This window comes from Atractosteus spatula, chromosome 22 (assembly GCF_055471065.1).
Source record: "Atractosteus spatula isolate fAtrSpa1 chromosome 22, fAtrSpa1.hap1, whole genome shotgun sequence".
Classification (NCBI taxonomy): Eukaryota; Metazoa; Chordata; class Actinopteri; order Semionotiformes; family Lepisosteidae; genus Atractosteus; species Atractosteus spatula.
In genome coordinates this window covers 654,491-673,593 of record NC_142727.1, presented here as the reverse complement: position 1 = coordinate 673,593, position 19,103 = coordinate 654,491, and the positions used below count along the sequence as shown (strand labels likewise).

Sequence of the window (19,103 nt, the reverse complement as noted above, 5' to 3'; positions counted from 1 at the left end):
TAGATGATAGTGTGTGTCAGTGTAGATGATAGTGTGTGTCAGTGTATAGTGTGTGTCAGTGTAGTGTGGTTCCATCACAGCAGGTGAATAAACAGAGGTAACAGATACATCCTGTCTCACTGCCAAGTCACTGAGGAGCTCAAACATACACACTGGCACACAATACAATACACCGACACACACACCTTAACACACACAATACACCGACACACACACCTTAGCACCCTGACACATATTATAATACACCTTAACACACTGGCACACAATCGAATACACTGACACACACACCTTAACACACACAGTACACTGACACACACACCTTAACACACTGACAATATAATACACTGACACACACAGCTTAACACACACAATACACTGACACACACACCTTAGCACCCTGACACATATTATAATACACCTTAACACACTGGCACACAATCGAATACACTGACACACACACCTTAACACACACAGTACACTGACACACACACCTTAACACACTGACAATATAATACACTGACACACACAGCTTAACACACACAATACACTGACACACACACCCTAGCACACTGACATTCAATATTATACACAGACACACAAACGTTAACACACACAATACACTAAAACAATATAATACGCTGGCACAAACACAATACACTGACACACAAGGCGCTGGCACACATTTCCGCACACAGAATCATGTCCACCCTGACACACACAACACATCAGACACAACACGCACTGCAGCACAACGCTCTTGCCCCACTACTGCGAGCAAAGGCGCACTTACTGACACCTAGTGGAGGACTGCCGCAATAGCACCTTAAACTCCGAATTTCTGCCACCTTGTGGTAGGAAATAGGAATTGCACTACATGGCTTCAACATAGAGAATGTGCTTCGATTTTAGTATTTGAATTATTTAAAAAATTAACCTTTTCAATGTTGTATATGGATCATGGAGACAAAAATTACCTGATCTGAAGCAAAAGAAAGGACAACCTTAGATTCTTCTTGATTTAGGAATTTACCAGATGTTTTTTTTAATTTTCTAAAAGCTTTTATATCAAAATAGATGTTTGTAACGTCCAATATACTATATATATACTATATATAAACATGCCTACCCAGCATGTCACTGAAAAATATTTTTCACCTTCTCTGTCATGTACAAACAGCATTTGTATGACAACATGCTTGTCTGTGTCAGTGTGAGTCTGATTATAATCCCAGTGAAGAACTAGTCCAGCTCCCAGTCCAGTCAGTCCAGTCCAGCCTGGAGAGTCTCAGACTGCTCTGTCAGTGTCAGTGGAGTCTGATTATAATCCCAGTGAAGAGCTAGTCCAGCTCCCAGTCCAGTCAGTCCAGTCCAGCCTGGAGAGTTTCAGACTGCTCTGTCAGTGTCAGTGAGTCTGATTATAATCCCAGTGAAGAACTAGTCCAGCTCCCAGTCCAGTCAGTCCAGTCCAGCCTGGAGAGTCTCAGACTGCTCTGTCAGTGTCAGTGGAGTCTGATTATAATCCCAGTGAAGAGCTAGTCCAGCTCCCAGTCCAGCCAGTCCAGTCCAGCCTGGAGAGTTTCAGACTGCTCTGTCAGTGTCAGTGAGTCTGATTATAATCCCAGTGAAGAACTAGTCCAGCTCCCAGTCCAGCCAGTCCAGTCCAGCCTGGAGAGTCTCAGACTGCTCTGTCAGTGTCAGTGAGTGTGATTATAATCCCAGTGAAGAACTAGTCCAGCTCCCAGTGCAGCCAGTCCAGTCCAGCCTGGAGAGTCTCAGACTGCTCTGTCAGTGTCAGTGAGTCTGATTATAATCCCAGTGAAGAACTAGTCCAGCTCCCAGTGCAGCCAGTCCAGTCCAGCCTGGAGAGTCTCAGACTGCTCTGTCAGTGTCAGTGGAGTCTGATTATAATCCCAGTGAAGAGCTAGTCCAGCTCCCAGTGCAGCCAGTCCAGTCCAGCCTGGAGAGTCTCAGACTGCTCTGTCAGTGTCAGTGAGTCTGATTATAATCCCAGTGAAGAACTAGTCCAGCTCCCAGTCCAGTCAGTCCAGTCCAGCCTGGAGAGTCTCAGACTGCTCTGTCAGTGTCAGTGAGTCTGATTATAATCCCAGTGAAGAACTAGTCCAGCTCCCAGTCCAGCCAGTCCAGTCCAGCCTGGAGAGTCTCAGACTGCTCTGTCAGTGTCAGTGGAGTCTGATTATAATCCCAGTGAAGAACTAGTCCAGCTCCCAGTGCAGCCAGTCCAGTCCAGCCTGGAGAGTCTCAGACTGCTCTGTCAGTGTCAGTGAGTCTGATTATAATCCCAGTGAAGAACTAGTCCAGCTCCCAGTCCAGCCAGTCCAGTCCAGCCTGGAGAGTCTCAGACTGCTCTGTCAGTGTCAGTGGAGTCTGATTATAATCCCAGTGAAGAACTAGTCCAGCTCCCAGTGCAGCCAGTCCAGTCCAGCCTGGAGAGCCTCAGACTGCTCTGTCAGTGTCAGTGGAGTCTGATTATAATCCCAGTGAAGAACTAGTCCAGCTCCCAGTCCAGTCAGTCCAGTCCAGCCTGGAGAGTCTCAGACTGCTCTGTCAGTGTCAGTGAGTCTGATTATAATCCTAGTGAAGAACTAGTCCAGCTCCCAGTCCAGTCAGTCCAGTCCAGCCTGGAGAGTCTCAGACTGCTCTGTCAGTGTCAGTGGAGTCTGATTATAATCCCAGTGAAGAACTAGTCCAGCTCCCAGTCCAGTCAGTCCAGTCCAGCCTGGAGAGTCTCAGACTGCTCTGTCAGTGTCAGTGGAGTCTGATTATAATCCCAGTGAAGAACTAGTCCAGCTCCCAGTCCAGTCAGTCCAGTCCAGCCTGGAGAGTCTCAGACTGCTCTGTCAGTGTCAGTGGAGTCTGATTATAATCCCAGTGAAGAACTAGTCCAGCTCCCAGTCCAGTCAGTCCAGTCCGTCCAGTCCAGCCTGGAAAGCGATATAATTACCTGCAATGCCTGATCACATTAACTAGCTCCAATATTTGTATTTTGCGTTTATTTAAAACACATTTGTAAAAATATCAGATGTAAGAAAGCACTGTAGCCAAAGGGTAATTTTCATAACCAGATCCCAGATGGCACAATTACAACATGGGAAAAAAACGCACCAGTACTTAAACCCAGTCAGCTAAGTGACAATTCATCCACTTATCAATATAAATACATTTGAGTTGTACGACAATGCATTCACCACCATATACTAATCAGAAGAAATTAAACACGTATACACTATGTCTGGACTGTATCAGTGTGTCCACAGGGACTAGAAGAGTCTAGAGCCCTGTGACTGGGCTGTATCAGTGTGTCCACAGGGACTAGAAGAGTCTAGAGCCCTGTGACTGGGCTGTGTCAGTGTGTCCATAGGGACTAGAAGAGTCCAGAGCCCTGTGACTGGGCTGTGTCAGTGTGTCCACAGGGACTAGAAGAGTCCAGAGCCCTGTGTCTGAACTGTGTCAGTGTCCATAGGGACTAGAAGAGTCTAGAGCCCTGTGACTGGGCTGTGTCAGTGTGTCCACAGGGACTAGAAGAGTCTAGAGCCCTGTGACTGGACTGTGTCAGTGTGTCCACAGGGACTAGAAGAGTCCAGAGCCCTGTGACTGGGCTGTGTCAGTGTCCACAGGGACTAGAAGAGTCTAGAGCCCTGTGACTGGACTGTGTCAGTGTGTCCACAGGGACTAGAAGAGTCCAGAGCCCTGTGACTGGGCTGTGTCAGTGTCCACAGGGACTAGAAGAGTCTAGAGCCCTGTGACTGGACTGTGTCAGTGTGTCCACAGGGACTAGAAGAGTCTAGAGCCCTGTGACTGGGCTGTGTCAGTGTGTCCACAGGGACTAGAAGAGTCCAGAGCCCTGTGACTGGGCTGTGTCAGTGTCCACAGGGACTAGAAGAGTCCAGAGTCCTGTGACTGGGCTGTGTCAGTGTCCACAGGGACTAGAAGAGTCTAGAGCCCTGTGTCTGGGCTGTGTCAGTGTCCACAGGGACTAGAAGAGTCTAGAGCCCTGTGACTGGGCTGTGTCAGTGTGTCCACAGGGACTAGAGGAGTCTAGAGCCCTGTGACTGGGCTGTGTCAGTGTGTCCACAGGGACTAGAGGAGTCTAGAGCCCTGTGACTGGGCTGTGTCAGTGTGTCCACAGGGACTAGAAGAGTCCAGAGCCCTGTGACTGGGCTGTGTCAGTGTCCACAGGGACTAGAAGAGTCTAGAGCCCTGTGACTGGCCTGTTACAGTTCACTCCAGCAGTAATAGCAGCAGTCTGTGAATTTTCCTGCAGACTTGACTTTTTTCAGTGTGCTGTTTTTATTAGTATGATATATTTGCTCAGCAGTTGCCCTTGTCCAGGGAGCCTTACAGAGAATACAAAGTTCTCCAGCCCTTGTGTATATATCACTGTCCCAGGATCTGTATATCTAAGGCTGGACATTAGCGGGTGCCATTGCTGAGGAATCACAAAGGAATGGGTGCTAACCATGTCCTCCAGAACACTAGGTGGTGCTGTCTGTGGTCTCACCCTGAAAGAGAAAAGAGGAAGAGACTGAGATGCTGGATTTAAAGCAGAGGTCACTGCCTGCATTATCAGTCAGTCAGGGTCACTGTGCTGTAGTGTCCAGTCAGTCCGTGTCTCTGTGCTGTAGTGTCCAGTCAGTCAGTCAGTGTCACTGTGCTGTAGTGTCCAGTGGGTCAGTCAGGGTCACTGTGCTGTAGTGTCCAGTCAGTCCGTGTCTCTGTGCTGTAGTGTCCAGTCAGTCAGTCAGGGTCACTGTGCTGTAGTGTCCAGTCAGTCAGTGTCTCTGTGCTGTAGTGTCCAGTCAGTCAGTCAGGGTCACTGTGCTGTAGTGTCCAGTCAGTCAGTCAGGGTCACTGTGCTGTAGTGTCCAGTCAGTCAGTCAGTGTCTCTGTGCTGTAGTGTCTAGTCAGTCAGGGTCACTGTGCTGTAGTGTCCAGTCAGTCAGTCAGTGTCTCTGTGCTGTAGTGTCCAGTCAGTCAGTCAGGGTCTCTGTGCTGTAGTGTCCAGTCAGTCAGGGTCTCTGTGCTGTAGTGTCTAGTCAGTCAGTCAGTGTCTCTGTGCTGTAGTGTCTAGTCAGTCAGGGTCACTGTGCTGTAGTGTCCAGTCAGTCAGTCAGGGTCTCTGTGCTGTAGTGTCCAGTCAGTCAGTGTCTCTGTGCTGTAGTGTCCAGTCAGTCAGTCAGTCAGGGTCACTGTGCTGTAGTGTCCAGTGGGTCAGTCAGGGTCACTGTGCTGTAGTGTCCAGTCAGTCAGTCAGTGTCTCTGTGCTGTAGTGTCCAGTCAGTCAGTGTCTCTGTGCTGTAGTGTCCAGTCAGTCAGTTACCTGTGCTGCTGCCTCTCTCTCGGGCTCAGTGTCGGTGTCGGTGCCGGGCACGGTGCTGCTGTACCAGTCCAGGCCCTCCCCTGGGGGCGTGGCGGGGGGCGGGGCAGCGGGCGTGGCCGGGGGCGTGGTGGCGGGCGGGGCCTGGTGCTTGCGCTTGGCGTGGCGGCGCAGCGTGTTGCGCTCGGCGAAGCGCATGTGGCACTCGGGGCACTGGTAGGGCTTCTCGCCCGTGTGCACGCGCTGGTGCCTCAGCAGCTCGCCCGCCTCGCGGAAGCGCTTGGCGCAGATGGCGCAGGCGAAGTTGCGCTGGCCCGTGTGGATGTGCTTGTGCCGCTCCAGGTGGCTGGAGCGCTTGAAGGCCTTGCCGCAGTGTGGGCAGCGGTGCGGCTTGCTCTGCGAGTGCGTGATCGAGTGCCGCTCCAGGTCCGACAGGTAGAAGAAGGGCCGCAGGCACACCTGGCAGTACAGCACCCGCCGGGGGGCCGCGGGGCCGGGGGCCAGGGCGTCCGGGGGGGGCTCAGCCCGCCCCACCTCCGAGGAGGAGGAAGAGGAGGAGGAGGAGGAGGAGGAAGAGGAGGCGGAAGGAGAGGGCGGGGAGGGGGAGGCGCGGGCTGCAGGGGGGGAGCCCGAGGAAGAGGAGGGGGCCACGGGGGACAGGACGAGGAAGACAGGGGCACCGGCAGCGGCGGGTTTGGGGCCCGCGGGGTCAAAGGTCGGCGCCCTGGGCAGCTTGGGGCTCAGCTGGGTGGGAGGGGAGAGGAGGAGGAGCAGGGAAGGGGAGGAGGAGGAGGAGGAGGGAGGGGAGATCTTGGGGCGCTTGGCGGCGGCCGGGGGGGGCGTCTTGGACACGCGGACGGCGATCAAGTCGCGGGCCTGGGGGTCAGGAGGAGGAGCTGGGGACGACGGGGAGGGGGAGGGGGGTTTGGGGGCGCGCGCCCGGCGCGGTCGGGGCAGTGGGACTTGGGGGACCTTCTCCCCGCCCGGGCCCAGCGTGTAGGGGATCCCCTGGTCGTCGATCAGCAGCAGCTCCTCCAGCTGGGGCTCCCTGGGGCCAGGGATCTGGGGGTGCCCTCCGGAGAGCCGCGGGGGGGCGCCCTCCCTGCTCCCCCTCTCGCCCGGCAGGCTGAGGTCCACTGCGCCTTCCTCCTCCTCCTCCTCCTCTTCCTCCTCCTGCCCCCCCTCCACGGGGCGGAGCCCGTCCTGGCCCTCCTCCTGCCCCGGTCCCGGCGGGACTGCCCCGCTCTCCTGCCCCGCGCCCCCGTGCGGCCAGCAGGGCGGCGCCCTCTCAGGGGCCTGCGGGGGCGGCGTCACCTTCAGACACAGGGGCTGCTCCGGGCTCGGGGGGCGGGGCAGCAGCTGGCAGGACTTGCGCGATAGGTCGATGGGCTGGGCGTCGTCCTCTTCGGGCTCCGCCCACCCGTTGGCCAGGGGGCCCTGCCGGAGGGGGGCGTCCATGCCGGGGCCCCCGCCTGTCCTGGCGTCGCTCCGGTCCGCTGCCGCGTCTCCCGCCGGCGCCGAGGACGGGGCGGAACTGCAAGACAGACAGCAGGCGGGCGTCACCCAGACGGACTTCCCTGCCACGCCCGGCAGCACACAGGAAGTGGCCCAGAGTTCAGTGAGGCTCCCACTGGCTGTACCCACACTCCCCGGCATCTGAGCAGGGCGGGCGAGCTCATTACACACTGTAAATACACACACACTGCACACTGCACACACACTGTAAATACACACACACTGCACACACTGTAAATACACACTGTGCACACACACACACTGTAAATACATGCTGCACACACACACACTGCACACACCACACACACTGTAAATACACACACACTGCACACACTGTAAATACACACTGCACACACACACACTGTAAATACATGCTGCACACACACACACTGCACACACCACACACACTGTAAATACACACTGCACACACACACTGTAAATACATGCTGCACACACACACACTGCACACACCACACACACTGTGCACACACACGCTGCACACTGTAAATACACACTGCACACATACACTGTAAATACACGCTGCACACACACTGCACACACCACACACACTGTAAATACACGCTGTGCACACACACACTGTAAATACACGCTGTGCACACACATCACACACTGCACACTGTAAATACACGCTGCGCACTGTAAATACACGCTGCACACACACACCACACACTGCACACACACACTGCACACTGTAAATACACACTGTGCACACACACGTTGCACTGTAAATACACCCTGTGCGCGCGGACACGCTGCACACTGCAAATAATGCTGCACACACACACGCTGCACACAACACACACACTGTAAATACACACTGCGCACACACTGCACATACTGTAAATACACGCTGTGCACACACACACCACACTGTAAATACACACTGCGCACACACACACCACACTGTAAATACACGCTGTGCACAAACACACACTGTAAATACACACTGTGCACACAGACGCTGCACATACTGTAAATACACACTGTGCACACACACACACTGCACACTGTAAATACACACTGCACACTGTAAATACACGCTGTGCACACATCACACACACTGTAAATACACGCTATGCACACACACTGCACACTGTAAAAACACACTTTGCACACACACACGCTGCACTGTAAATACATGCTGTGCACACACACACGCTGCACACTGTAAATACACGCTGCACACACACACACAGTAAATACACACTGCGCACACACTGCACAAACTGCACACTGTAAATACATGCTGTGCACACACACACGCTGCACACTGTAAATACACACTGCACACTGTAAATACACGCTGTGCACACACATCACACACCACACTGTAAATACACGCTGCACACACACACACAGTAAATACACACTGCGCACACACTGCACAAACTGCACATACTGTAAATACACACTGTGCACACACACACTGCACACTGTAAATACACGCTGTGCACACTGTAAATACACACTGCGCACACACACACGCTGCACACTGTAAATACACACTGCACACTGTAAATACACGCTGTGCACACACATCACACACCACACTGTAAATACACGCTATGCACACACACTGCACACTGTAAATACACACTGTGCACACACATACGCTGCACTGTAAATACACGCTGTGCACACACACACGCTGCACATATTGTAAATACACACTGTGCGCACACACACGTTGTGCACACACGCACTGTAAATACACGCTGCGCACACACACACATACCACACACTGTGTACGTGGTCTGCACACACTGTAAATACACGCTGTGCACACAGACAACACACTGTAAATACACGCTGTGCACACACAACACATTCTGCACACTGTAAATACACAACACACTGTGTACGCACTGCACGCACACAACACACTATCAATCCACGCTGTGCACACGCACAATAAACTGTTGATCTGCTCTTTCAAAAATAAATACAGCCGTTTCCTCGGTACTGCAGCTCCACACTAATTCTCCACTATTTTATCTTCCGACCTCGCTGAGCGCCGGTCCGGCTGCAATCACTGCAATCGAAGGAAACCAGCCGCCGGCTGGGAGCACAGGGCGAGTCGGACCCCGGTCTTTCCGCCCGCCGCCATTACCGCCATCCCGGTCCCGCACAAACGCGCCCCGTCCCCTGCGGTCCGCTCGGCTCTGGACACCACAGCGCCGACACCGAGCCCAATTAATGCAATTAATCGCCGTCCCGGCTCAAACCCGGAGCCCCCGGAGCCCCCGGGGGCGGGGGGGAGGGGGACGGTGCCGGAGACGACGGGACCGCCTCGCCTGTCTCCGCGGCGAGCAGCGCGCCGTCCGCCGGCCGGGTCCCCCCGTGGGTCCGTGGGGTGCACGACGGGTGCACGGGTGCGAACGGGACCCGCATTTCGACCCCCAAAGGCGCCGTTGTCGAGACTGGACCCCCTCTCCCCTCCCCTCCTCTCCGAGCTACAGGCGCTGTCGCCTCCCCCGGCAGCCATTACATCGCGCCGAGGCGCAGGTCCGAGCGATCGTGCCCGAACCCGCGGCCGGCTTTCCGGATGGAGAGCTGTGTTTTCCTGCTGCTGTCGGTCGTTACTGGTGCGGAAAAGAAAAAAGCACAAGCCCGACCTGCCCAGCGGGCTCCGGCGGCGGCGGCGCTGGCGGGCGGGGCGCTCGCTGCCCGCAGTCGGACCCAGGTCTGGCGCAGAGACGGAGCCGAGCCGGGCGGCCATGACAGTCGTAGGTCCGAAAGCCGCAGCAGTCGCGGAGATCAGGAATATTGTGGGATGAGTTTTTGGTTGTGTGTTTGCTCAGTACCCCGCAGCACAGACACACACACACGGGCACCGGGCTCCCTGCGGTCGTGTCGCCTCTCGCACAGCTACCGCGACCTCCGCATCGCCTCTCCCCTCGGACCCCGGACTGCCATCTTCCGGCAGGCGAGGGTCCGAGACGGAAGGGACCTGCGCCGCTGTCGGGGGGGGGCGGGGAGGTGGTGGGGGTTGGGGGGGCTAAGGGAAGGAGTGACGGAGCAGGGGGTCCCCCCGATTTCGGACACTTTTATTTTCAGACGCTGCCCGGCTCCCCCCGGTCACTGACTGCCCCCTCCCCACGCAGCCCCACGCAGCGCGGAGAGAGCCGCTCTTACCCACCGCCGCTCATTTCCGGAGGACCAGATCTAATGGAGCGGCGGCCTGCGCTGGGAGAGACCGAGATGACCGGGGGGGGGGGGGGGCAGGCAGGCAGGGAGGGGGGAAGGGGGAAGGGTAAGGAGGAAGGACCGGCGGTGTCGCACCGAAGACCGTCCGGCTGGGAAACAGCGCGGACCTCGGTTCCGGATGTCGAGGGTTGCAGGACAGTGCTGCCGGGCTCGGTCCGAGCCAGGGTTCAAATAAATGCCCCCCCCCCCCCAACGGTTTCCGGTATGAATCCGCAATCATCCCGTTGAAATAAACAGCCACCATTGCACGCAGCACAGTACTGCCGCAATAATATCCGCAGAGCCGAAAACCCATTGAACAGGCGGGATGTGCTCCCGACGGCGCTGGCGTGCTCCTCCAGCGACCCTCTAATAAACCTCTTCAACAGTGGTCGCTGGTCGATAAGTGCAGAATTCCCTCTTCCTCCCGGGGTCGGGGAGAGAGGAGCAGTGCCTGACTGTCGTCCGACTGCCCACCTCGCAACCTTCGCCCCTCTGCCTCTCCTGCCTGTCCCCCCAGCCCGTGCCGGGGCTTCTCCTGCTGCGCCCCCGAGCTCGGGAACTGTATCCCCAAGGATATCGGGGAGCCCCCCCCCCTGAGCTCTTTCAAATCCAGACCCAGCCGTGGCCGAACTGGTTCCGAGCTCCTTCCCTAGTGCCGCTGCAGCCGGGCCCAGCCCTGCTGAAACGGGTTTGTTACGGTGACAAAGGCTCTATAGAGTCTGCATTGCACAGATGAGACAGCCCGTCCGCCCAGACGGATTCCATGCTGTCCCGCGTTTATTGAATACAATCCCGTGCGCACATGCAGGCGGGGGTCCCGGCAGCGCTCCAGCAGTGTCGGGGAGGGGGGGAGCGGGTTCGAGGGACAGGGCCTGGCTCGTTGAGCACTGAGCGCCCGCCCAGTGGACAAGCGCTGCTGCCCCCCACCCCAATAACAGCCCTGATGCACAGCTGGAAAGCGTGGCGGCGGCGGCTGGGTTCGTTTCCTGGGGTGCAGTCTGTGTGGAGTTTGCATGGTCCTGCCAGGACAGGAGGAGTACTGGGACGTGTGGGGTCCAGCCCAGGGAGAGCACAGCCGGGCGACTGACCGGGACACCTCAGCCTGTCCTCTAGCCCTGCTGCTCGAGGTCAGTTCATCTGGGGGAACCCCAGAATCCGCCCGCAGTGACCAGAGCGCTGTGCACCCCTCCTGGAACTGGACTGGAGTTCTGAGCCGGTCACTGCCAGAGACAGACAGGAGGAGAGAGAGGGACAGGAGAGTCATGGAAGCGCAGGGGTCACTGGGGTCACTGGAGGTCAGGGGTCACTGGAGGTCAGAGGTCACAGGAGGTCGCTGGGCTCACAGGGCTTGATCTCGGACACCAGCCGGTGAGGGAAGAGCTTGTACTGCAGCCAGGTGGGCTCTGGGGAGGAGGGCGGGACAGGGGTCAGTGCCGGGGCCCCAGGGACAGCCAGAGACCGGCACCCCGCCCCGCCCCTCACCCTGGTAGCAGCCGGGCAGCGGCAGTGTGCCGTCATGGCAGTGCTGCCGGGACGTGAAGCTGCACTGCCGGCTGGCGTCCCGGCAGTAGAAGGACACCTCGTCCCCGTGCTGGACGCCCTTCTCCGGGACCTCATAGGGCCACAGCTTCACCCCCCCCAGCAGGATCCTGCTGCGCTGGACAGGGACTGGACACCGCGCTGGGAGAGAGAGACTGGACATTACACTGACACCGACTGACTGGACACTACAGCACAGAGACACTGACTGACTGACTGGACACTACAGCACAGTGACCCTGACTGACTGGACACTACAGCACAGAGACCCTGACTGACTGACTGGACACTACAGCACAGTGACCCTGACTGACTGACTGACTGGACACTACAGCACAGTGACCCTGACTGACTGACTGGACACTACAGCACAGTGACCCTGACTGACTGACTGGACACTACAGCACAGAGACACTGACTGACTGGACACTACAGCACAGAGACACTGACTGACTGACTGGACACTACAGCACAGTGACCCTGACTGACTGACTGGACACTACAGCACAGAGACACTGACTGACTGACTGGACACTACAGCACAGTGACCCTGACTGACTGACTGGACACTACAGCACAGAGACACTGACTGACTGACTGGACACTACAGCACAGTGACACTGACTGACTGGACACTACAGCACAGAGACACTGACTGACTGACTGGACACTACAGCACAGTGACCCTGACTGACTGACTGGACACTACAGCACAGTGACACTGACTGACTGGACACTACAGCACAGAGATACTGACTGACTGGACACTACAGCACAGAGACCCTGACTGACTCAGGACACTGAGGACTTGAGCTGTGTTTCTCAGAGACAGTGCGAGCTGTGTGCACTAGAGGGCGCTGTGAGAGATGGGCTCACCTCTGCAGAAGGGGGTTGGGCTCCAGGTGCCGTTGGCCAGACAGGTGACGCGGTTGGGGCCGTCCATGAGGAAGCCCTTCTTGCACAGGTAGTAGATGACCTCGCCCACATCATACTGCTTCCTCTGCACAGCCACCAGGTACCCCTGAGAGACGTCCACTGGAGGGGCACAGTACACCCCTGACACACAGGAGAGGAGCACACTGAGACTGGACACTACAACACAGAGACACTGACTGACTGACTGGACACTACAGCACAGTGACCCTGACTGACTGACTGGACACTACAGCACAGAGACCCTGACTGACTGGACACTACAGCACAGAGACCCTGACTGACTGACTGGACACTACAGCACAGAGACACTGACTGACTGACTGGACACTACAGCACAGAGACCCTGACTGACTGACTGGACACTACAGCACAGAGACCCTGACTGACTGGACACTACAGCACAGAGACCCTGACTGACTGACTGGACACTACAGCACAGAGACCCTGACTGACTGGACACTACAGCACAGAGACCCTGACTGACTGGACACTACAGCACAGAGACCCTGACTGACTGACTGGACACTACAGCACAGAGACCCTGACTGACTGGACACTACAGCACAGTGACACTGACTGACTGACTGGACACTACAGCACAGAGACCCTGACTGACTGACTGGACACTACAGCACAGAGACCCTGACTGACTGACTGGACACTACAGCACAGAGACACTGACTGACTGACTGGACACTACAGCACAGAGACCCTGACTGACTGACTGGACACTACAGCACAGAGACCCTGACTGACTGGACACTACAGCACAGAGACCCTGACTGACTGACTGGACACTACAGCACAGAGACCCTGACTGACTGGACACTACAGCACAGTGACACTGACTGACTGACTGGACACTACAGCACAGAGACCCTGACTGACTGACTGGACACTACAGCACAGAGACCCTGACTGACTGGACACTACAGCACAGAGACCCTGACTGACTGACTGGACACTACAGCACAGAGACCCTGACTGACTGGACACTACAGCACAGTGACACTGACTGACTGACTGGACACTACAGCACAGTGACCCTGACTGACTGACTGGACACTACAGCACAGAGACACTGACTGACTGACTGGACACTACAGCACAGTGACCCTGACTGACTGACTGGACACTACAGCACAGTGACCCTGACTGACTGGACACTACAGCACAGAGACACTGACTGACTGACTGGACACTACAGCACAGAGACCCTGACTGACTGGACACTACAGCACAGAGACCCTGACTGACTGACTGGACACTACAGCACAGAGACCCTGACTGACTGGACACTACAGCACAGAGACCCTGACTGACTGACTGGACACTACAGCACAGAGACCCTGACTGACTGGACACTACAGCACAGAGACCCTGACTGACTGACTGGACACTACAGCACAGAGACCCTGACTGACTGGACACTACAGCACAGAGACCCTGACTGACTGACTGGACACTACAGCACAGAGACCCTGACTGACTGGACACTACAGCACAGTGACACTGACTGACTGACTGGACACTACAGCACAGAGACCCTGACTGACTGACTGGACACTACAGCACAGAGACCCTGACTGACTGGACACTACAGCACAGAGACCCTGACTGACTGACTGGACACTACAGCACAGAGACCCTGACTGACTGGACACTACAGCACAGTGACACTGACTGACTGACTGGACACTACAGCACAGAGACCCTGACTGACTGACTGGACACTACAGCACAGAGACCCTGACTGACTGGACACTACAGCACAGAGACCCTGACTGACTGACTGGACACTACAGCACAGAGACCCTGACTGACTGGACACTACAGCACAGTGACACTGACTGACTGACTGGACACTACAGCACAGAGACCCTGACTGACTGGACACTACAGCACAGTGACACTGACTGACTGACTGGACACTACAGCACAGTGACCCTGACTGACCCACTGGACACTACAGCACAGTGACACTGACTGACTGACTGGACACTACAGCACAGAGACACTGACTGACTGACTGGACACTACAGCACAGTGACACTGACTGACTGACTGGACACTACAGCACAGAGACACTGACTGACTGACTGGACACTACAGCACAGAGACCCTGACTGACTGGACACTACAGCACAGAGACCCTGACTGACTGACTGGACACTACAGCACAGAGACCCTGACTGACTGGACACTACAGCACAGTGACACTGACTGACTGACTGGACACTACAGCACAGTGACCCTGACTGACCCACTGGACACTACAGCACAGTGACACTGACTGACTGACTGGACACTACAGCACAGAGACACTGACTGACTGACTGGACACTACAGCACAGAGACACTGACTGATGAAGAGCCCTCTATACTGCTCATGTCGCCCCCTGATGCTCCTTTAGTTTTGCTATCTGGCTGCAGTGACAGGGACTGAGCAGCAGGTGGCAGAGGTCTGCCTCCCGATTCTCTCACTGTGCCCCAGCTCTCTCCTCTGAGTCAGTCTCTCCGTTCTGACTGCTCCTCAGCCCTGTCTGTGCTCACTGCAGTGCTCGCGCCCTCACCCACCCCACCCCCGACGCCCCTTCTCACTCTGACACACAGGGGCATCCTGCTGCCACGCTCCACCGTCCACACACACATTCCTCCTGACTCCCACGATGGCAAACCTGACAGAGAGGAGACTGGAGTCACTGGGCTGTGTGTGTGTACTGGTGTAGAGTCACCGGACTGGAGTCACTGGGCTGTGTGTGTGTACTGGAGTAGAGTCACTGGACTGGAGTCACTGGGCTGTGTATCTGTACTGGTGTAGAGTCACTGGACTGGAGTCACTGGATTGTGTATCTGTACTGGAGTAGAGTCACTGGACTGAAGTCGCTGGGCCTTGTGTCTGTACTGGTGTGAGATCACTGGACTGCAGTCACTGGATTGTGGATCTGGACTAGAGTCACTGGACTAGAATTAATTTGGATATAGAGCGCCCCCTGCTGACGTACCCTGGGTTGCAGCCATACAGAACGGTCGATCCCACTGTGACTGTGCCTACCAGAGTAAAGCCATTTTCTATTTGTTCTGGCTGGGGGCAAGACGGAGGGGCAACAGTGGTGACCTCTGAGAAAGAAAACAGCATCTTGATTAGTAGAGAGACATGGAGGCACAAATAAAAGTTAACAAGAGAATAAAGTTAACAAGAAAGACCTACAGTCAGACACACTGGCCTACAGTCGGATACAGAGACCTACAGTCAGACACTGACCTACAGCCGGGCACAGAGACCTACAGTCGGACAAAGAGACCTACAGTCAGACACACTGACCTACAGTCGGACACTGACCTACAGCCGGGCACAGAGACCTACAGTCGGACACAGAGACCTACAGTCAGACACTGACCTACAGCCGGGCACAGAGACCTACAGTCGGACACAGAGACCTACAGTCAGACACACTGACCTACAGTCGGACACTGACCTACAGCCGGGCACAGAGACCTACAGTCGGACACACAGACCTACAGTCAGACACACTAGTCTACAGTCAGACACACTGACCTACAGTCGGATACAGAGACCTACAGTCAGACACACTAGTCTACAGTCGGACACACTGACCTACAGTCGGACACAGAGACCTACAGTCAGACACACTGACCTACAGTCGGACACAGAGACCTACAGTCGGACACACTAGTCTACAGTCAGACACACTAGTCTACAGTCGGACACACTGACCTACAGTCGGACACAGAGACCTACAGTAGGACACTGACCTACAGCCGGGCACAGAGACCTACAGTCGGACACAGAGACCTACAGCCAGACACACTGGCCTACAGTCAGACACACTAGTCTACAGTCGGATACAGAGACCTACAGTCGGACACACCGACCTACAGTCGGACACACTGGCCTACAGTCGGATACAGAGACCTACAGTCGGACACACTGGCCTACAGTCGGATACAGAGACCTACAGTCGGACACAGAGACCTACAGTCAGACACTGACCTACAGCCGGGCACAGAGACCTACAGTCGGACACGCTGGCCTACAATCGGACACACTGGCCTACAGTCGGACACAGAGACCTACAGTCGGACACACTGGCAGTGACACAGGTACAGGAACATGCACACAGTCACACTGCAAGCTCAGAGTCCAGCGCCCACCGACACAGGTTGGCTCGGGGCCGCTCCAGCTGCGGTCAGCCTGACAGCGCCTGATCAGTATCTCCGAACCGTTGGCCATCTGGAAGCCGGGCAGACAGTGGACCTGCAGCCGGGCAGAGAAGGAGGGAGCGGGGGAGAGCAGGAAGGCCGCGGCATTCGGGAGGTCCAGGGGCCAGGGACAGGAGCGCCCTGAGACGAGACAGAGGTGGGCAAGAGACTCTGAGGTTACTGCGAGCGAGGAGGAGGGCGGAGAGGAACGGGCTCCGACACAGATGGGCCAGACTCTCACCCGGCACCACGCAGCTCAGACCACAGCTCCCGTAGCACAGACACCGGCGCTTGGCGGGGCAGTCCCGGTCCTGCAGGCAGGACTTCGGACAGCCTCGCCCCTTCTCTGGGGTCCTCTCTGGACACGGCTCTGCCCACTCTCCTGAAAGAGCTCTACATCAGTCACTCTACTCCAGTACAGGACCACAGCCCAGTGACTCTACTCCAGTACAGACACACAGTCCAGTGACTCTACACCAGTTCAGACACACAGCCCAGTGACGCTAAACCAATACAGACACACAGTCCAGTGACTCCAGTCCAATGATCTCACACCAGTACAGACACACAGCCCAGTGACTCTACACCAGTTCAGACACACAGCCCAGTGACGCTACACCAATACAGACACACAGTCCAGTGACTCCAGTCCAATGATCTCACACCAGTACAGACACACAGCCCAGTGACTCTACACCAGTTCAGACACACAGCCCAGTGACGCTACACCAATACAGACACACAGTCCAGTGACTCCAGTCCAATGATCTCACACCAGTACAGACACACAGCCCAGTGACTCTACACCAGTACAGACACACAGCCCAGTGACTCCAGTAGTCAGATACTGTTGATGTCACAGTTTATGTATTTCATGCAGAAAGTCAGCGGGCGCCGATGACATCACAGCGGAGCGCTCTCGAGAGCGGTGATGTCACACTCACCAATGCCTTCCTATCCTCCAGCACAATCCCTCTGGAAAATTTCCCCCCCCCCCCCCCCCGTGAGCGCGCGGTCACTGGGCTCACCTGGGATCTGGGGGGTGCAGATCCTCATCATCATCAGCAGCAGCGAGGCGAGGAAGGGCACGGAGCACGAGGGGTCCATGCTGTCCGCTGGGCTGCTGCTGGGCTCTGGGAATGAGCTCGGAGAGGGGCGAGGCGCAGTCCCAACACATCTGCTTCCCATCTGGAGTCGCTGTGTTTCTCCACTCCAGGAAAACAACAACAGGAACATTCCAGCCCCCTCACCTTTCACCCAGTTCCAGGAGAACACACTGCAGCCCCCGGCCACGTTATTAGAGACTGTACCCCCACACACACACACACCCTGGCCACGTTATTAGAGACTGTACCCCCACACACACACACACACACACACACACACACCCTGGCCACTTTATTAGAGACTGTACCCCCACACACACACACCCCGGCCACGTTATTAGAGACTGTACCCCCACACACACACACCCTGGCCACGTTATTAGACACTGTACCCCCACACACACACACCCCGGCCACGTTATTAGACACTGTACCCCCACACACACACACACACACACACACACACACACACACCCTGGCCACTTTATTAGAGACTGTACCCCCACACACACACACCCCGGCCACTTTATTAGAGACTGTACCCCCACACACACACACCCCGGCCACTTTATTAGAGACTGTACCCCCACACACACACACCCTGGCCACTTTATTAGAGACTGTACCCCCACACACACACACCCCGGCCACGTTATTAGACACTGTACCCACACACACACACACCCTCTGGCCACTTAGAGACTGTACTCCCCCACACACACACACACACACCCAACCACTTAATTAGAGACTGTACCCCACACACACACCCCCCGGCCACTTTATTAGAGACTGTACCCCCACACACAGCACAGATGCCCCTACAGCCACTTGAGCACACAACCACAAACACAGCTCAAACTTCCAGATGAGCAGGGGTGTTGGGGTGTGCTCTGCTTTGTGTCAGGTGTTGTTTCCCATTACCTGCTTTGGATGCAGGAGTGAACCCCAAGGCTGCAGACCGTGAACTTTCCTCCCCAAGCCACAGTGCTTTGAGGGCTCATGGGAAGTGTAGTTTACTGTAGAACTGGCCCACACTCTCAGGTCACTCCGACCTCCAGCCAAGCAGACAGGCAGCTCACAGCACTGAGATCACATCTACTGTCTGTTTCTCAGACTCTCGCACACTTCCACACTCGCATGCACACTCACACACTCTCACCCTGTCACTCTCACACTCTCACACTCTCACACTCACAGACAGGCAGCTCACAGCACTGAGATCACATCTACTGTCT

The 19,103-nt window shown here is 55.9% G+C and overlaps 2 protein-coding genes across 7 annotated transcripts; both read right to left on the bottom strand.

Annotated features, from left to right (window-relative positions):
• Positions 1-2,985: 2,985 nt before the first annotated feature.
• LOC148816382 (uncharacterized) lies at positions 2,986-10,038 on the bottom strand. 4 transcript variants are annotated; one of them, XM_088939674.1, is made up of 3 exons: positions 9,487-10,038; positions 5,339-6,869; positions 2,986-4,520 (listed from the first exon to the last, which is right to left on the bottom strand). In XM_088939674.1, the coding sequence occupies exons 1-3, from the start codon at positions 9,588-9,590 to the stop codon at positions 4,494-4,496; spliced, it is 1,662 nt and encodes a 553-aa protein (XP_088795800.1). In that variant the 5' UTR covers positions 9,591-10,038; the 3' UTR covers positions 2,986-4,493. The 4 variants fall into 4 exon arrangements, with proteins under 4 accessions (XP_088795800.1, XP_088795801.1, XP_088795802.1 ...); XM_088939675.1 differs by having other exon boundaries at positions 9,360-9,870; XM_088939676.1 differs by having other exon boundaries at positions 9,706-9,870.
• A 746-nt stretch (positions 10,039-10,784) lies between these two features.
• ntd5 (ntl-dependent gene 5) lies at positions 10,785-18,198 on the bottom strand. 3 transcript variants are annotated; one of them, XM_088939686.1, is made up of 8 exons: positions 17,788-18,194; positions 17,001-17,141; positions 16,712-16,900; positions 15,541-15,655; positions 15,137-15,213; positions 12,476-12,655; positions 11,543-11,740; positions 10,785-11,463 (listed from the first exon to the last, which is right to left on the bottom strand). In XM_088939686.1, exons 1-8 carry the CDS (start codon positions 17,993-17,995, stop codon positions 11,381-11,383), a joined length of 1,191 nt encoding a protein of 396 aa, XP_088795812.1. In that variant the 5' UTR covers positions 17,996-18,194; the 3' UTR covers positions 10,785-11,380. The 3 variants fall into 3 exon arrangements, with proteins under 3 accessions (XP_088795812.1, XP_088795811.1, XP_088795813.1); XM_088939685.1 differs by having other exon boundaries at positions 10,785-11,740; positions 17,788-18,196; XM_088939687.1 differs by lacking the exon at positions 16,712-16,900 and having other exon boundaries at positions 10,785-11,740; positions 17,788-18,198.
• Between the last annotated feature and the right edge of the window lie 905 nt (positions 18,199-19,103).

Coding starts and splice junctions, on each gene's coding strand:
- LOC148816382 (XM_088939673.1), bottom strand. CDS start 8,116: ATGTATTTACAGTGTGCAGTTTGTGCAGTGTGTGCGCAGTGTGTATTT. Junction 4,521..5,338: donor AGAGAGAGGCAGCAGCACAG/GTAACTGACTGA, acceptor TTTCTCTTTCAG/GGTGAGACCACAGACAGCAC.
- ntd5 (XM_088939685.1), bottom strand. CDS start 17,995: ATGTTCCTGTTGTTGTTTTCCTGGAGTGGAGAAACACAGCGACTCCAG. Junction 17,142..17,787: donor CTGCACCCCCCAGATCCCAG/GTGAGCCCAGTG, acceptor GAGCTCTTTCAG/GAGAGTGGGCAGAGCCGTGT. Junction 15,656..16,711: donor CCCCGAGCCAACCTGTGTCG/GTGGGCGCTGGA, acceptor TTTCTTTCTCAG/AGGTCACCACTGTTGCCCCT.